General features: G+C 34.2%; 1 protein-coding gene across 1 annotated transcript; it reads left to right on the top strand.

The window, feature by feature from the left end:
- Window positions 1-5635: 5635 nt before the first annotated feature.
- Window positions 5636-19740, top strand: LOC146899679 (uncharacterized). Its single transcript, XM_085737556.1, has 3 exons — window positions 5636-6287; window positions 17152-19137; window positions 19322-19740. Exons 1-3 carry the CDS (start codon window positions 5663-5665, stop codon window positions 19672-19674), a joined length of 2964 nt encoding a protein of 987 aa, XP_085593682.1. The 5' UTR covers window positions 5636-5662; the 3' UTR covers window positions 19675-19740.
- The last annotated feature ends 866 nt before the right edge of the window (window positions 19741-20606 follow it).

The raw sequence follows: 20606 nt of genomic DNA, 5'->3' as shown, positions 1-20606 counted from the left end.
CAAAATACACATGGAGGCTGAATACAAACCGGTAGTTCAACCTCAAAGGAGACTTAACCCAACAATGAAGGAAGTGGTGAAGAAAGAGGTGCTAAAGTTACTAGATGCAGGGATGATTTACCCTATCTCAGATAGCTCATGGGTAAGTCCAGTTCACGTGGTGCCTAAGAAAGGCGGAATGACGGTGGTGGCTAATGAAAAAAATGAATTGATACCCACCCGTACCGTCACTGGTTGGAGAATGTGTATAGACTACCGGAGGTTGAATACTGCAACAAGAAAGGACCACTTTCCATTACCATTCATGGATCAAATGATTGAGAGATTGGCTGGCCAAGCCTTTTATTGCTTCTTGGATGGGTATTTAGGGTATAATCAAATTGCAGTGGCTCCGGAAGATCAAGAAAAGACTGCCTTCACTTGTCCATTCGGTGTGTTTGCTTATCGAAGGATGCCCTTTGGGTTGTGTAATGCGCCAGCGACCTTTCAAAGGTGTATGCTCTCCATCTTCTCTGACATGATAAAGAAGAACATTGAGGTATTTATGGACGACTTTTCTGTTTTTGGTAAGTCTTTTGATCAATGCTTGTTCCATTTAAATGATGTACTTAGAAGATGCACCGAAACTAACCTTGTTTTGAATTGGGAAAAATGTCATTTTATGGTAACTGAAGGTATAGTTTTGGGGCATAAGATAAGTGCTAAAGACATTGAGGTGGACCAATCTAAGATAGAGGTTATAGAGAAACTTCCCCCACCTGTTAATGTTATGGGAGTAAGGAGTTTCTTGGGGCATGCCGGTTTCTATCGGCGTTTCATAAAAGACTTTTCAAAAATTTCCAAACCCCTCTGTAACCTCTTGGTCAAAGAAAACGAGGTTAATTTTGACTTTGAATGTCTAAATGCTTTTTCTTTGATTAAAAAGAAGTTGGTGACTGCACCAATAATCATTGCACCCGATTGGGATTTACCTTTTGAACTTATGTGTGATGCAAGTGATTATGTTGTTAGTGCAGTCCTAGGCCAATGCAAGAACAAATTTTTCCATGCAATTTACTATGCAAGCAAGGTTTTAAATGAAAATCAAGTTAACTATTCCACAACTGAAAAGGAATTGCTTGCTGCAATCTTTGCATTGGAAAAATTTCGTTCTTATCTAATAGGCTCCAAAGTCATTGTTTTTAAAGATCATGCAGCTCTTAAATATCTCTTGACTAAAGGGGATTTAAAACCTCGACTGTTGAGGTGGATCCTATTATTGCAAGAATTTGATCTTGAGATTCGTGACAAGAAGGGAGTCGATAATGTGGTAGCTGATCACCTCTCAAGGCTGGAGAATGATGAGGTGACGAAGAATGAGAAGGCCATTAAGGCCGAATTCCCCGATGAACAACTGTTTGCTATTGGAGAAAGGCCCTGGTTTGCTGACATGGCAAACTTTAAGGCCGGTAACATAGTTCCTGATGATATGACCTATCCTCAGAGGAAAAACTTCTTCAAAGATGTGAACCACTACTTGTGGGATGATCCTTATCTGTTTAAGGTAGGTACTGACGGTTTGATTAGACGTTGTGTTGCAGGTGTGGAAGCGCATAGTATCATGTGGCACTGCCATAGCTCAGCTTATGGAGGCCACCATAGTGCAGAAAGGACAGCTGCAAAAGTTTTGCAAAGTGGATTCTGGTGGCCCACCCTTTTCAAGGATTGCCACGATTTTGTCATCAGATGTGACAGATGCCAAAGGACAGGTAACATATCAAAGAGGAATGAAATGCCCCTAAAAGGAATCATTGAAGTTGAACCAGTTGCCTGTTGGGGTATTGATTTTATGGTACCATTCCCTTCCTCTTACTCTTATCTCCATATTCTAGTCTGTGTTGATTATGTCACAAAGTGGGTTGAAGCGATACCATGTGTTGCTAATGATGCAAAAACTGTTGTCAACTTCCATCAAAAGAATATTTTCACTAGGTTTGGAACCCCTAGAGTATTGATCAGTGATGGGGGAAGCATTTTTGCAATAATTTTCTTGAAAATGTGCTCAAAAAGTATAACATTAAGCACAAAGTTGCAACTCCCTATCACCCACAAACTAGTGGTCAAGTAGAAGTTTCAAACCGACAGCTGAAACAGATTTTGGAGAAGACAGTTGCGTCAAATAGAAAAGATTGGTCTACGAAATTAGATGACGCACTGTGGGCATATAGGACAGCCTTTAAGACTCATCTTGGGTTCTCACCCTATCAGTTAGTCTATGGGAAGGCATGTCATCTTCCAGTTGAGCTAGAACATAAAGCTTACTGGGCCATTAAGGCCTTAAATTTTGATCAAGTAGCCGCTGGTAAGAAAATAATTTTGAAACTTAATGAACTTGAGGAGATGAGGCTTAGAGCATATGAAAATGCGCTCATCTATAAAGCCAGGACTAAAAGGTATCATGACAAAAACTTAGTGCCTAGGGATATTAACTGTGGACAACTAGTTTTGTTGTATAATTCCAGGTTAAAGCTGTTTCCTGGGAAGCTCAAGTCAAAATGGTCTGGACCATTCTTGGTCAAAAGTGTGTCACCATATGGAGCTGTTGAACTAGTGACACCTGAAGGAGATCGAAGTTTCAAAGTAAATGGACAAAGAGTTAAACCATACCTAGGTGGTGACCTACCAAGAGGAAGGGTGGCACTCATTCTGAAGGACCTCTAAGGATCCTTAGCAGTCAAGCTAGTGACGATAAAGAAGCGCTGAGTGGGAGGCAACCCACTAGATTTATTTTTCTTTTGATGTATTTCCTTTATTTTCTTTTTAATGTCGAAGTCCATCGAACTATTTCCCTATTGTAATTGCTCCTGCACTTGTTTAATTAATGAATTTGTTTTGTTTCATGTGACTTATTCCAGTTTAGTAACAGTTGTTTGATGAAACGCTATTCCAAAAGTTCTAAAGGAGGGGTGACTTGATTCAAAGGCGAAGTGTACGGCGTTGCTAGGTAGTCACATACTCCCATAAATCTCAGCCATAAGGTTCATTGCCAAATTTTGTTTTTCAATTTACTTATATTTAGATTAGTTTTCCATGCAACTACATTTCTAGAACTTGCATTGTTTCTCTATTATTGATTGGTCTTTATCAATCCGAGCCCGACCGTAGTTAACTGTATCAACCTGTTTTTTAAAGTTTCATAACCCGTGACCCGAACCGACCCACCCAATTGTTCACTCGGTTTACTCGATTTGTCCGGTTTTTGGTCGGGTGAAGAAATTCTGCTAACCCCTAATTTGAAAGTTATGAGAGGAATAACTTATATAGTAAAGACAAACAAGGGTAAAATTTCGAGCCAAAACAACTGAATGAATCGATTCACTAAATGAGTGAATCGATTCAGATAAATATGTGACACAATGAAACAGGAAAAATGCTATGAAGATTGATACGTATCAAATGATTTTTGAGTCGATTCACACTGCCCAGGATGAAGGTTGATACAATTCAAACTAGAGTAAATCGACTCAGAGCAAGTCAGAGACATATGATGATACGATTCATGCAATTTTGAGATTAATCAAAGTGAATCGATTCACATATGTCATGAATCAATTTACACAAAGTCAGAGACTTTTGTGATACGTTTCAGATATAAGTGAATCGATTCATGCAGTAAGAAAAGAGATTTTAACACATAATATGAGAGAAAGGAGGAAGATTTGATACACACACAAGCATGGGTGCTTTAACATATTCTAAGCTAGCAATAAACCAACTATCCTAGACTAAGAAATAAAATGATAACAAGTCAACATCATCCAAACAAGCTAGAGGCTTCAAGTTACGCATCATTGGTGGTACATTTGGATTAAGGGGGACTTGACCAGTGCTCTTTTGGTTTTCTCCCAGCCCTCTTTAATTCCTATTCGGTGGCGAAACTGTTGGCACAATTGCTTGTCTCATGCTATGCAGGTTCTTCTTCACACATTTTCCGCGAGGGTCATGGTTGCCCATCTTTGCTCGGGATGATTTTTATAACGACTGTTATGGGTTACTTAATTTTCGTTTTCCGTAATTTTTCTTCTTTTTTGCTGTTTTTCTTTGGAGGGTTTGGTTTGGCACCCCTCTTGTACATAAATTTTCCTTTTCTTTCTCCCTCTCTCTCTCTCTCTCTCTCTCTCTCTCTCTCTCTCTCTCTCTCTCTCTCTCTCTCTCTATATATATATATATATATATATATATATATATATTATTTTTTTGTTTTAATATTTTTAAATTACAAATATTTGACACTTTAATCTTTTAAGATTTATTGGTTTCATTTTGTTTACTTAATTTTATGCTTTACACACTTTGGTCTTTTACGGTACAAAATGTATGAAACTTAGATTCCTTACGATATTTATAATTAGAGACGGAGGTAGTAATTATTAACAAAAGTGTATATTGTTTATAATTTAGAAGATCAAAATAAAACAATTTTTTAAGAGATTTTAGTGTCTATTGTTTATAAGCTAAAAGATTAAAATGGAAAGAAAAAAAGCCTTTAGGGATCAAAATAAAATTAAAGACGAAATATATAAATTGAGTCAAAATTTTGTAAGAACTAAAAAAAATTGATGATTTTATAGGAATTAAAAACATATTATTGTAGTCCTTGTGAACTTAGTTTAATTGTAGAGACAATACATTTATACAAGTGCCGAAATTCCAACTTCAAACGTCCCATATATTCATTGTGGATTTATATAGTCATTAGGCTAAATGATAAAAATAATAAAACATATTACTCTTGTGCTTTTTTACGTTGATTGACTTTAAATTTTTTTTTTTTTTTTTTTGAGAATGGCAAAATATATTATATATATATATAAAAGGATTAAATCTCAAGTATTACACCATAAGAGAAAATAAAAACACCAAAAACCCCTATATCAACACCAAAGTTGAATCCCCGAACAACAACTCCTCAAAGAACCAACACCGCCAACAGTGATCAAAAAGGCATCCGAAATTGATTTTGCTTCAAACATTCAGCTTCGACCATTCAGCTCCGAAATTTATTGACTTTAAAATAGAAACTTAACTTTAAGGGATTCTTTGCATTTGCCCTTCGTCTTTAACATTACTCCTATTATTTTAAGAATAAGTGGAAATCCCTTCATCTATAGTTGCTTCTTGGTCGTATCGTATTTTCGTCAAAGACAATAATCATTTCAATATCTATCTTTGTTGACCTGGTTGAGTTGAACCACACAACACGCCAACAAATAGTGTGGGGAGTATTTATATTAATGGTTAATAGGTTTTTACCCATGTAATATATGTCATTTTCGATTTTACATCTTGTAATTTTTTTTTTGATTTATCCCCTGTAAAAAAAATTTGTTTTGATTTACCCCCTAATAGGCCAAACAAACACCAGTTTTATTTTTTTTCAAGAAATTTTTGTTTTTGTTTGGCCTATTAGGGGGTAAATCAAAACAATTTTTTTTACAGGGGGTAAATCAAAAAAAAATTTACAGGGTGTAAAATCGGAAATGACAAATATTACAGAGGGTAAAGACCTATTAACCCTAATATTAATCATAGCCTAGGAAACTCATTTTTAAACCATTATATATGTATGTATCATTCCCGTCAGTCCCTTGCCTCATCTATCATTCACACACATTACGGGAAAATGGTTAATCTATCATCTCATCTCTTTCTTTTTTTGCTCTCACTACATTGTTGTTTTATTGCTTGCTTAGCTGCAAATACAAAAAACATCACAACTGATCAATCTTCTCTTCTAGCATTCAAATCTCTAATTACTTCGGACCCCTATGATATGTTGTCTAATAATTGGTCAACATCCTCTTCCGTATGCAATTGGGTTGGTGTCACTTGTGATGAGCGACACGGTAGAGTCCACAGTTTGATTCTCCAAAACATGAGTCTTAGAGGTACCGTTTCCCCAAACTTGGGGAATCTGTCATTCCTTGTTATACTTGTCCTCAAAAACAATAGTTTCGGTGGTGAGTTTCCTAAAGAATTATGTCGGTTGCGCCGATTAAAGGATCTTCATATCAGCTATAACGAGTTTGAAGGGGGGATTCCTGCAGCGTTAGGGAACTTGTCAGAACTTGAATATTTGTATCTTAGTGTTAACAATTTCAGTGGTTTTATTTCCCAATCTATTGGTAACCTTCATCGGTTGAAAAAATTGGAAATTCGTCTAAACAAGATGTCTGGACCCATACCTCAAACACTTTTAAACATGTCTTCACTTGAAAATATCAATTTAGCGGATAACTACTTTTCAGGTACTCCTAGCTCTGATATTATGTGTCATACTTAGTATATTTTTTGTATTCACACGATTCATGCTTTTATAATTTCAGTATATAGGATTTATTACTCCTCCCGTTCCACACTAACGGCTGCACATATAACCAATTTATAATAATTCATAATAAACTCCGAACAGGTAAGGCATGGAAGCCCAAACTATGCGCAAAAAAGTATTTGCAATGTCATTTACATCGAGAAATAACAAAAGATTAATGATAAAGTGGACAATAAATATAAAAAATATTATCCGAAGCATGAGCCTTAGAGGTATCGTTTCCCTAAACTTCGTGAATCCGTCCTTCCTTGTTATGCTTAACCTGAAAAACTATAGCTTCGATGGTCAGTTTCCAAAAGAGTTATGTCGGTTACGCCGATTAAAGGTTCTTCATATCAATTATAACGAGTTTGAAGGTGGAATTCATGTAATCTTGGGGAACTTATCGAAGCTTCAATATTTGTATCTTTGAGCTAACAATTTTACTGGTTTTATCCCTGAATCTATTGGCAACCTTCAGTGGTTGAAAGAATTGGATACTAGTCACAACAGACCAATACCTCAAACAATTTCAAACATATATTTACTCAAAGTTCACTATTTATTTTCAAACTGCTTTTCAGGTACTCCAACCTTAGATATAATGCGTCATCTTTGTTTGTTTTTTGCTATTTGTGATTTAAGAATTTTAATATAGAATTAATCTCTCTTTTCCATAATATTTATCATGCATTGACCATTTTACATATATATTAATAAAAGATGAAACGTGAAAGAAAAATACTATCGAAACAAAAAATAATAGACACACTCCCAAAACTTACACGTTCGATGTAACCAAATGCGATGAGATTTTTGATCTCTTAATTACTGATGGTCAATTGGATGTACCTAACGGTTTAAAAATCCCACCACTAGAACAATGTAAAAAGAGAGGGTATTGTAAATATCATAATTTTTTGGGTCACAAGACTTCGCATTGTGTACTTTTCAGTGACTTAGTTTAAAGTGGTCTAAACGAAGGTAGGATGAGGTTTGGAGACAAAGAAAAGACCCAGATGGAAGTATATGTTGATCCATTAAAAGATGTCAACGCAATGTACACGAAAGTTGCAAGTTGCAACGTAGTGGAAGCCATTGCAGATGCTGTTGAAACCCTATCTGTCGAAGCAAAAGATGATGTTGCTGAATGTCAGATGGTCGAAGTTTCTAGAATTCCCAAAATGCTGACAAAATTACTTCAGAACTTTAGTTCGATGAGAATGCAAAAGCTGCTTATCCCATGGCTGAAGAGGAGCTTATTGATTTCCTCAATCGTTGTAGATTGAAGAACTCTGAGGTAATGTTGTGCCCCAGATGTAGTTCAGTATTTGAAAAAGAGGCTACTAAAGGCCTTGAAAATGTTGTTCCAGATTCTAATAAGAGAGGAAAATGGTCTGCTGATCATAGACCAAAGTTCTCTTTTGCTAAGAGTTTTATCCCTTTCATCAATAACTCTTTGACCACCAATTATGTTAATAAGAATGGTCGAGTGAGAGCTTATATGCCTGTATAGAAATGGGTTCAGTCGACCCATAAGAATGTTCAGTACGGAAAGCGTAATGTGGTGAAAGGCAATACTAGTAATGCTTTTACTAAAAATGTCACCACTAATACTTAAAATCCAGACGAGTCAAAGAAATATACCTATCGGAATAATTACAAAGGCAAAAATCCTATGACTCGAACTCAGTGGAGGACGTATCAAAGGTCGAAAAAGGGTATTGTTGCAAAAGCTAATGACAAAACGTTTAACCCTAAAGAAAAATTGGTTGAAACGGTTATAAGACCGGTAAAAGAAAGATTGTTTTTTCTTCATGTTGAAGGAAATGCTGCTGGAGATGATGAGATGGATTCAGAATTCAGACTTCATGGATTCAGAACCAGATTTCAACATTATATGCAATATGGTTTCTATTTTAGAACATATGATGTGATATCTAAAGTCGAAGAATCTGAAGAAGATTATAATCCAGAAGACATGGAGAAATACAAATCCATGTGTTGCTATGTGACAGATTATAGCTATGCTAATCAACAAAAGGCCATAATTTGACAATGTGAGCAGAATTCAGGGAGCCACTAGTACTCCACCTCATCAGGGAAAGCAAACCCTTCCCTCTCCACCATGATCTCATATAAAAGCCGACTAGAGAAGTTTATATCCACCAGCAACCGCGCATAATGGCCAAAGGTGTGTTTCTGAGTTGCGACATCAATGATGAGAGGAGTGCCAATTGCACCTACAATTTCCAATAATGTTCTTTCTAAATAGTACTCCTGTGGCAAGTCCAGTAGTCGTATTCAAACCTGCGCATGTGTTCGACGTTGGGAATATATATTAAAATGCTTGGACAATTGGGAAAGACGCAATAGTCCCAACTTTAAATTAATTATCCCCATTACAAGAGAAGCATGGAAATCGTCATCAGAGGAGAATGAGAACTCGTAGAATCCACGACCAAGGGAGATCAAATGCCACATACCCTTAGTTTTCCATTGCTTCGATAATTTTGTGGTTATTTCTTTAGTTGTGTACGACTTTTCATCCTTAATCAAGAATAGCCGATCGTGCATATGATGCTTTCATTTCTCTAACCCCATGACATAGACATTCTCTATGATTCTTATTGATAAATTATCCCCTCGAATTGTCAGTTGAGGAAGAGGTGCACTCTTAACCGCAGGCGCATGTGAAAACACATGTGCAAAAGAGCGTTGTTGTTGCGGTGTCTTTGGTGCGACAGTTGGATTTTCCGCCCCATGGGCAAAAGAACTCGATGACCTCGACTGTCCCTACCTCCAGCCAAACCAATAGATTCAAAAGAAAAATGAATCACGTAATCCCAATTCAAATTGAAATTAATGGAGTGAAAACAACACATCTTGCTAGCGCTACAACATTTGGAATTGGATGAATTTTAAAGGATGGAGAGAAATTCTACCTATATGATGATGACCGGTGGAGAAAAACCAATCATCAATGGTCTGAAGCACAATCAAAGATTGACTGGTGATGAAACGGTGACCAATTTTTCCTCAAACCTAAGCAAAGCCATATTTTCTTGAACGATATTCGAAGCAATAAAAAAGTTCATATTCAAAAATCTGTTAAATATTTGCACCGCCACCATTGCAAAATTTATTTACCTATATCTGCGAAAGCTAATTTTTATGTAGTGATATGAGATTCGTCAAAAATAATATACTGATATGACAAAGTCGGTATGATAAAATGTTGAAAATTCATTACTATTTTCAAAATATTAACATTAATGAAGAGTTTACATTAAATATTTTGTTATTTTATATGTAAAACACTGTTATATATTTGAACCGCGCTAATTGTAGGTTTTATGTGTTTATATCTTCGGAGGTAGTTTTTTATGATATGATAAAATTTTGAATTTCATGACAATTTTCAAAATATCAACATTAATGCATTGTTTCTATTAAATAATTTTTCATTTTATATGAAAAACATCGTTATTTATTTCCACAGCCCCCGTTGCGAACTTAATTTGTTTATATCTAAAGAGGCAAATTTTTATGTATACCGATATGAGAAAGTCGATATGATAAATTTTTGAAAGCTTATGACTATTTTTAAAATATCAAAATTAATGTAGTGTTTCTAATAAAAAATTTGTATGCAAAACATAGTTAAATATTTACGCCACACTCATTGCGGATTTTATGTGCTTATATCTGTGGAAGCAATTTTTCATGTATCAATATGAAAAAGTTTTGAAAACTTATGACTATTTTTACATATATCAACATTAATGTAGTGTTTCTATCAAATATATTTTTATTCTATATTTAAAACACCATTAAATATTTCCACCGTACTCGTTTCAGATTTTATGTTCTTATATTTACGTAAGTAAATTTTTATTTTTTAATATGAGGAAATCGAATCAATATGATAAAATTTTGAAGACTCATGACTATTTTCAAAATATCAACATTAATGTAGTGTTTCTATTAAATATTTTTATTTTATTTTATTTGTAGATTAATGAGATCAAGTAATTAAAAGAGATTAGAATAAATTGTTTTCCTATATCTATGTCATAAGAGAGGAGAAATAACTGTTTATGTCATAAGAGATGAAAATAAACTGACAAATTAGTTTTTTTTTTTTTTGCAAAATGATCATTAGGCTCATAAAATTAAGAAAATTATAAGTTTAACTGAAGATAATTATAAAATTTTGTTGGAGTACAATTCGCTTATACTATAGTAGTAGATTGTGAATCGTAAACACACGAATGGATAGCTAAACAAGCAGCATGCGAGTGGGTGAATTTTTACTTTTTTTTCTTCAATTTTTTGCATTTTAAAAAGAAATGGCTTAAATGAAGTTTTTTTATAAGGAGGAGAGAGGACAGATATCAAGAGGTCTCATCGACATTCCAACTAGGTTGGCACCCCGAAAGATCTCCATCCTATCCCGCCAAACTCTAAAAATTTTATTAAAAAAGGGGGGAAATAATTACAAAGGAGGGGGGACTAGGCCAAAACCCTCAGAAGAAAAACAGAAAGAAATAACAGAAAACAAAAAACAGACTATGGAAATCTGTAATTAGGTAAGCCTCATCTATCCCGAAAGAAATCTACATTCAACTCCGCGGGAAGAGAAGAAAGGCAAACCAAACCCTGAACTGAGTGACCCATGTTTGCTAATTTATCCCAACAACAGTTACCTTCGCGGTAAATGTGAGATGAAAAATTAACCATTGCTTAGCAATAAAAATTAAAATAGGCTTATGCGACATAAATAGATTTTTTAAAGAAATTTGAGTACCAGAATTACCGACACCTCTTACATTCCAATAGAGATAATTCATTGGGCGGTCGGAGGTGGATCACCCCTAGCATGGGTTCTAGGAGGCTGCTTCCCCAAGACTTGTTGTTTTATTTTCTGTTTTTGTTTCCTTGTTAAGACTAGCGTGAAATCTTCCTCAGCAACTCGTTTATCATATTGCCGAATACGATCCCACAATTCTAAATCATGCTAAATAGTTTTGCTAGGATGAACTTCATGCTACTGTGCTACGGTAACCACCTTCTCACCTTGTTGTACTTGCTGAACCATGGGCATATTATGGTCAACCGCGGTCAGCTGCTGGTCTTGTTTGTTGTGTGTCGTGACAAACATCTGAACCAAAACCGAGCTGCTAGCATTTTTAGTGGGGGCCAGAATATGAGAAACATCATGCACGTCATCGTGCTCAACAGTAAAAGGGTGCGGAACAGCTGCAGTAGGAATATCTAGAACCCTCATGTTCTCACATTCTAATTTTGTTTGCTGCACACTATTAGTATGCGGACCAGCAGTGGTACAAAGGTCTAGAACGCGAACATTCCGACTTTCCATTTGTGTTTGGTCCACACAGTTAGAAAGCACGACATCGTGCGCTAACTCAGATATCAATTCCAACACATGACTAGAGGGGCTAGGCAATCTGCCCCGTGGAATTTCTTCTGTAACATTCTCCAAAGCTAATCTAAAACCTGAAACAGCCGGAGAGCGGTTTTTCTGCATGCCATCAACAGCTGCGTTGTTCGTAGGAGCTGGCACATTAGGAATGGGTTGACAGCAGCTGCAGTGATAGTTGTTTCAACCAAAGAACGGTCCAGATTCCCATCATTTGCAATTGCAGTGTTCGAGGGAACTGATATAGTAGGAGTAGTAGGAATAATAGGAGTGGATTGCTCAACATTTACTGTCTCTTCAATAACAGCAAGCACATTTTGTTCCTTGTTCACAACTGTACCTGATGTGGTACCAATAGGAACATATTTTGAAGTAGAAGCACATGCATCATTGTTCTTTTTCTGCTTGCGTGAATCGACCTCTACCATGGATTTTTTACCACGGTCTAGTGCCTGAGTAGCCTCAGGATGCAGCCATTTACAAGTTGTAACGTTATGCCCAATCACATAGCAATGGTGACACAATAAAGGCCATCTTTCATATTGCACTTCCACCTTAAACGCATAGCCTTTCTACTCCACTAGAATTTCATCGAAAGCCCGCTTCGATAAATCAATCTCGACCAAAATTCTAGCATAATGTCCAAAGGCTCTACTATGCGTAGGACCATCCAAGTCAATAGGAGTACCTACGGCGCTTGCAATTTCCTTCAATGTCCGTTCACGCCAATACTCTTGCGGTAACTCAATCAAGCTAATCCAAATGGAGACGTGAGTCTGTCTTTGAGAATAATGGTTGAAATCCTTCATCCACTTGAATAGGCGTAAGAGGCCTGGTTTCAAATTCGCGGTACTTGCAGACCAAATGCTATGTAATTAAATGTTTAACCCTCCTATTTTAATTGAATTTGGATTCCCCCCCCCCCCCCCAATTTTAAAACTCAGAATTTTACCCTCCATATTTTGATTGAATATGGATGTTGAACCCTTTTTTTAAAACTCGGAATTTTACCCCCTCTATTTTATGTTTTTCATGATTTTCACCCCCAACCACCACATTTGAGTTTATTTTGACTAATGTAGTAGTGCTAACTTCGCTGAAATTGTATTGTGCAAATATCAACCTAACTAATTATTTATCTAAAATATACTTTTTTTGTACTTTTTATTTTTTAGTGAAAATATTTAGAATAGTTTTTTTTCTTTAGAAAAAAATGTAGGATAAACAAAAAAAAATGTAAGACTAGAATTGGTTTTAAAAAATAAATAAGAAAATAAAGAACCATAAAAATACTAAAAAAAATAAAGAAACAATAAAAAAAATTAATTTAGTAAAAAAAGTAAAAGAAAACATAAAAATGCAAAAAAAAAATAGAAAAACAATAAAAATACCATAAAAAATTTAATTAAAAATACATGAAAAAACTAGTTACCACTTATAAATATTTGCTATTTTTATACTAGTTTTATGCATTTTTTCTAGTATTTTTTATGCATTGTTTTAGTTTTTTTTCTGTTTTATTTTTTGAAAAAATTTATTCAGATTTTTTTTCATATAAAAATAAATAAGAAAAAAATAACATTTAAAAAAATAATTAATTATGTAGATACTGTAACGCCATATTTCTATTAAAGCGATAAAACAGACGAATAAAACATTTATTCAAGAAATCGACGCTACGTCTGCAACAAATATCAAACAACATGCATTTATAAAAAAAATTCTCAATAGTCGCAGCGGATATAAATCATACATCACCCAAGTATACATGTCATAAGATCAACATACATCCAAAAATAAAATCTCCAAAACCCGACAAATGAGCAACATCTCCATAACAAATAAATCCAACGAAACATAAAGACTGATTTCCTAATCAGAGCCTAATCTAAGACTCCAAGAGACGATAACGGAGATTAGCTCCCGCTATCCAAGCACTCACCAAAAGCAAACTACTCCTGCACTCCGTCATCCCATTCATACAAACAGGTAGGCGGTCAAAACCAATGGGGGTTAGCTTCACATCAAACATAATCAAAATAAACAATTGGGAATATTGCAATCAAATTAAACTTTAAATGGTGAACAAGGACATTCAACTTCAATATTATTTATCAACACAATAATTCCATTCACCACAAATAAGCAATTCATCAATCATACTCATCACCAACTCAATCATCATCAAGCACATAAGCAATTAGGACTTATGCCAAATTATGCTATGCGCCTAGACACGACTCCTATATGCATGTGGTACCATACTTCTCCAAGGTCATCACCTCATGATGCAACAAAACATCATTATCAACGACTATAATCAACGGCTATATGGATATAACATCCGACACAACATATGATTCATGAACATATGACTCAATCCACCATGCATACGTTCACAATAATTCAACGGCTATAATCAACAGCTATAATCAACGGCTATATTCAACATCAACTATATCACATAGTTCCACAACTCCATAGAATTCCTCACAATCCAAGTAAAGAAGAAAATGCATCATAATAGGATAAATATCATTTTCAACACCTAGCAATGATTCATACATCTTCACATACTCATATCAAACTATCAACAAAAGATTTGCCAAGTATTTGGTCTTAAAGATTATTTTCAACAAAGTTCGTCTATCATTTTACAACTTTAAAATGATTGAAGCAATTGAACCAAAACCAAGTAAATAAATTCTAATGCCTCAACTATGCATAAACTTAGATCACATATAAGTGCAGTTGAGTATGCATGTACGTTTCACAGGCTAAATACAACAAAATCATGAGAATCACAAGGTTCGTCTCTATTTATCACTTTTCCAAAAGAATTCCATTTTCAAAGCAAACTAAGTTAAAACTCAATGAAACCAATCACAACCATTTTTAGAAATCATATAATTAGTATATAACCTTAACCCTACTCAATTTCCTTGAGAAAAACAAGTTTCGAAAAAATCGACATTCTTGGACAATTTTTAAAAGTTAAGTTCAAATCACAAAATCAAGTCTAATCATATCTATGAGATGTTCCAGTAGGTTAAAGAGTGAAAACAATAGTTAAACATGTTGAAAGAAGCATATTATAAAGTTTGGATCGGCCCTCAAATACCCAAAACAACAAAAACGGGGTTTGCTGTTTATAGCAATCTTGCCGGGCACGACATCTGTCTCCGTGGTGGGAATTGCACAGAACAGCAACCCTGTTCTTGTGTTTTCCCCTAACGGGAATCCACTATTTTCAACCCCAAATTTCCAATTTTGATTCCCTTGACCACAAATTTGTCCCAAAAGTTTTTCTATACATTTATAAACATAAAAAGGCATTCAAATCCATATAAAACTTGAATCAAAACATCATTTTATCACAAATCATCACTCAACCTATATTACATAAAACTTCCAAAAACAACTCAAATTCACACCATAACTCTATAATTATGATTACCCAATGTTTCTATCATCAACAACAACATCTAATAATAACAACAACATCAATTAGATATGAATTAATCAACAATCCATCAACAACAACATCATACGCCACCAATTTTGAACAAAACACAAAGTATACATACATACATACATACATACATACATACATACATATATATATATATATATATATATATATATATATATATATATATATATATATATATATTTCATCATCAACAACTTAATTATCATCAAATTCACATACCTAAACATTACATCAAAACATAAACACGAATTTCACCAATTAAAATCACAATAGTCACTTATTTCAAATAAGCACTTTTGCATAGAATTAGAGAAGAGATTACAACTAATAGATTATGAATGAAATCTAACCCCCTTACCTTAAATCTTCACAATTCTAAGCTAAGACTTCACTTTAGCTCCAATCCCTTGAATTTCAACCCTCCTCTAGCTCTTCTAGCTCTTCCCTCTTCAAAACCCTTTTCTTCTCTTACTCTTTCTCTCTCTACCTCTTCTCAAAATTTTGTAAAATGATTTGTGAACCCTAATTCTCTTAAAGACTAAGGCTTAAATAGGTTCACTACTATTGGGTTTAACCATAAATCTCTTAATGGGCTCAACTCACTCATAAACTAATTCAAAATGTTTCTAATCACTTAACGGTCAAAATAATAATAACGATCACTTACCGGTTATAAAATAAATCACTACATCCCCCTAGTAACTTAGTAAAATAATAATAGTTCTCACTAAGCACTAAAAATAATCCTCATCAAAATTACTAATTTACCCTACTGACAAAATGACCAAAATACCCCTGAATCCAAAATGACTGAAATACCCTTCTAACACCGAATTCTAATAATCTCAACCAAAAACTCACACATAGGCAATTAATCACATACGAGCGTAAATAAACACACATTAAATCAATTAAATTAAATCTAGCGAAAATCGGGTTGTTACATATATTTTCCCTAAAAAAATTAATATCTTATTTAAATATTATAATTTAAGCCAAGTCAACACTACCACATTAACTAAAATAAATTCAAATGTGGTGGGGAGGCAAAATCCTGAAAAACATAAAACTGAGGGGGTAAAATTCCGAGTTTTAAAATAAGGGGGCAAAAATCAGATTTAATTAAAATAGGGAGGGTAAAATTCTGTGTTTTAAAATACAGGGTAAAATCCAAATACAATCAAAATAAGGGGGTAAAACTGCATTTAAGCCAAAAGAAATTAAATCAAAAGCACATGAAAACTAAACATCATCCAACGCAAAAATAAAAATCCAACGGTTGAAAAGAATTCGTGATATTTCACAAAAAACAAATTCGTTGTATTTTTCTTTTTACTTTTTTTTATATTTAAAATTATTTTATTTTATTCTTCTAAAAATGTCAAATACCGTTTTTTCTTCTCCCTAAAAATGTAAAATACTGTTGAATCGTAATTACTCCCTCCGTTCCTGTATGTAAGCTCCTTTTGCCTTTTTCACATTTCTTAAGAAAAATTGTTGGTGTAATTAATGTATCTATTTGTGTATTAATACTACCATATTGACCTTTGTTTGTATGTGTATCAAAGTTGACTTGTCATATTTCAAGATAAGTTAGTAGTATTTATTATGGGTATGTTAGAAAAAAATAATAAATGCATCTAATAATGTGAATAGATGTTTAGATATAGGGACAAAAATAAATTCAAAGAGATGTTTAGATATAGGAACGGAGGGAGTATCACATAACATAATTATACCGAAAAAAGGAAAAAGTTGGTCGGATAGTGTTTATTGTCCCTTTTTGTGTTCCCAAAACATTATCCATAGGCTTAGCTATCAAGCAATAATACCATCTTAATAACATTGTTTCTTATCCATTTTCAGGTTCGATACCCGAGGAGATTGGCTATCATGATAAACTTGATTCGCTAATATTGTTTAACAATAGCTTAAGTGGATCTATTCCTTCCAAAATCTTCAACATGTCATCACTCACATATTTGGGGGTTGATCAGAATAGCCTCTCAGGCACAATTCCATCAAATACGGGATATAGCCTTCCTAGCATGCAATATCTATACTTGAATGATAACAATTTTGTTGGAAATATTCCAAATAGTATATTCAATTCTTCCAATCTTATTGTATTTCAGTTGGATGACAATGCATTCAGTGGAACTCTACCCAATATTGCTTTTGGAGATTTAAGATTCCTTGAATCGTTTTTCATATATAACAACAATTTGACAATCGGAGACTCTCACCAATTCTTTACTTCCTTGACAAATTGTAGATATTTGAAATATCTTGACTTATCATGGAATCATATACCCAATCTTCCTAAGTCAATTGGAAACATAACTTCAGAAAACTTTGTAGTGGATTCGTGTGGAATTGATGGTAATATTCCCCAAGAAGTTGGAAACATGAGCAACTTGCTATATTTTTCTCTTTCTAGTAATAATATAACTGGAGCAATACCTGGTACATTCAAAGGGTTGCAGAAACTTCAGTATTTGGATCTTAGCATCAATGGACTACAAGGATCATTTATTGAAGAGTTTTGTGAAATGAAGAGTTTGGGTGAGTTGTATCTAAACAATAATAAGCTATCCGGAGTTTTACCAACATGTTTGGGAAATATGACTTCTATTATCAGGTTATACATAGGATCTAACAGTCTGAACTCTAAGATACCTTCCTCTCTTTGGAATGTCATAGATATCTTAGAGGTAGATTTCTCCTCTAATGCCTTCATTGGTAATCTTCCACCTGAGATTGGGAATTTGAGAGCAATTATACTTTTAGACCTATCAAGAAATCAGATTTCAAGCAACATTCCAACAACCATCAGTTCCTTACAAACATTGCAGAATATCTCCTTAGCAGATAATAAACTGAATGGATCAATTCCCAAATCACTTGGTCAAATGATAAGCTTGATCTCTTTGGACTTGTCCCAAAATATGTTAACTGGTGTTATTCCAAAATCCTTAGAATCACTTGTGTATCTTCAAAACATCAACTTCTCATATAATAAATTACAAGGAGAGATTCCTGATGGGGGACGGTTCAAAAATTTCACAGCTCAATCATTTATGCATAATGATGCACTTTGCGGTGATCCTCGCCACCAAGTACCTACATGTGGTAAGCAAGTTAAGAATTGGTCAATGGAAAAAAAGCTTATATTGAAATGCATACTTCCCATAGTTGCGTCAGCCATTTTGGTTGTTGCTTGCATCATACTTTTAAAACATAATAAAAGGAGAAAGAATGAAAATACTCTTGAAAGGGGTTTGTCAACTTTGGGAGCTCCAAGAAGAATATCCTATTATGAACTTTTGCAAGCAACAGATGGATTCAATGAGAGCAAATTACTTGGAAAGGGGAGCTTTGGCTCTGTGTATCAAGGAGAGCTTCCTGATGGTGAGATGATTGCAGTTAAAGTAATTGATTTGCAATCAGAGGCAAAATCAAAGAGCTTTGATGCAGAATGCAATGCGATGAGAAATCTACGACATCGAAATCTGGTTAAGGTTATCAGCAGTTGTTCAAATCTTGATTTCAAAGCATTGGTGATGGAGTTCATGTCAAATGGAAGTGTGGACAAATGGTTATATTCAAATAACTATTGTCTAAGTTTTTTGCAAAGGTTAAATATAATGATAGATGTTGCATCTGCGTTGGAATATCTTCACCATGGTTCTTCAATGCCTGTGGTTCATTGTGATCTAAAGCCTTCCAATGTCTTGTTAGATGAAAATATGGTTGCACATGTTAGTGATTTTGGTATTGCCAAGCTCATGGATGAAGGACAATCTAAAACTCATACACAAACTTTGGCTACTATTGGATATCTTGCACCAGGTCATTTCTTCTCTTTTACCTTTTACTTCTTAACATTTTCTTAACCAATGTATTTGATTTTGTCAAGAAAAAGGATCTACAATACATGTCAGTAATCAACATGTTATATTTGTAATTAATGTGTACATAGTATGGATATAAGCATTATTGTTTACACTATTTGATAACTAGTATTAACATGCAGAGTATGGATCTAAGGGAATTGTTTCTGTCAAGGGAGATGTGTACAGCTATGGGATTATGCTAATGGAGATCTTCACAAGAAAAAAGCCAACAGATGATATGTTTGTTGCAGAACTAAGCATGAAGACATGGATCAGTGGATCATTGCCTAATTCAATTCTGGAGGTCATGGATTCAAATTTAGTCCAAATAACTAGGGACCAAATTGATGATATATCGACTCACATGTCATCTATTTTTAGTTTAGCACTGAATTGTTGTGAAGAATCACCTGAAGCAAGAATCAATATGGCAGATGTTATTGCGACGCTAATCAAAATCAAGACTTTGGTTGTTGGCGCAAACACAGTCTAGTTATTTTCATTTGTAAACTGATGTAATTTTTTTTCCTTTTGTAATATTTGAGTTTGATGTTTTCAATATTAATGTTTTTGTATTGATGTCTTGCTACTTCTGGTTTGTCCTTTCAACTGTCTTCTTAATCTATTTCCTTTTGCGTTTAAAGAAATCGACTAGTGAATGAGGATCATCACAGAAGCATGTAAATCGTGTATCCATTTATGTTGTATCCCCTCTCAATTTTTATTATTTTGAATTTAATTTGAAGTTTATTAATGGTGCAATCTTTGGAGTAGAGTAGTGAGGGTCTTGACTCATTGTGTAAGAATGGGAAGAAAAGATCTTCTATTACTGAACTTTCTAATCAGTTTTTTGGTTGAATATTTCTGCCTTTTATGTCATAGCAGGTTGCTACATAACTGTGCAGAAAAATATAGTTGGACATGTTTGTTATCATTTTGGAGACATTCATGATCAAATTTGATTTGTACTTTTAAGCTCAAGGTTGTTGAAGTATATTAAGAAGCCTAAGGGACGACTTAGACAAAAACGAAGATGATATTTCCTTTCTTACCAAGTTTCTCAAGCTTTATGTCCCTAATATAGTTTAGAGAAGCTTCAAGTTTCTCAAATGTCTCTAATATAATTTTCAAGATGTGATGATGCTAATTGAATGATGATGAAGATGGTCATAGACATATTAAAGGCTAAAGATGTAGTTTAGAGAAGCCCGAGACAAGGAAATATATGAAGATGAAGATGAACTTTCAGATCCTAAGCTTGAAATCATTATCTTCTGTCAAAAGTACAAAAACAGATTATATATCGTACATTGTTTTCCCAAAATCAACAAGCAAAATTGATGTTAGAAAAAAACAATTGCTTCTAGTAATTAAATTCTTAGATGATATATCATGCATTGTTGTTGCTGCCTTTGTCCCTGAAAT

The sequence above is a fragment of the Medicago sativa genome, chromosome 8 (genome assembly GCF_051527215.1).
Source record: "Medicago sativa cultivar Bolivia chromosome 8, Bolivia_mono, whole genome shotgun sequence".
NCBI classification, from domain to species: Eukaryota; Viridiplantae; Streptophyta; class Magnoliopsida; order Fabales; family Fabaceae; genus Medicago; species Medicago sativa.
This window is presented reverse-complemented; position numbering and strand designations above follow the sequence as displayed.

Excerpts from the sequence above, each read along its gene's own strand:
- LOC146899679 (XM_085737556.1), top strand. The coding sequence starts at position 5,663 with ATGGTTAATCTATCATCTCATCTCTTTCTTTTTTTGCTCTCACTACAT. Across the intron at positions 6,288-17,151 it reads AGCGGATAACTACTTTTCAG|GTTCGATACCCGAGGAGATT; the intron begins GTACTCCTAGCT and ends ATCCATTTTCAG. Across the intron at positions 19,138-19,321 it reads TATTGGATATCTTGCACCAG|AGTATGGATCTAAGGGAATT; the intron begins GTCATTTCTTCT and ends ATTAACATGCAG.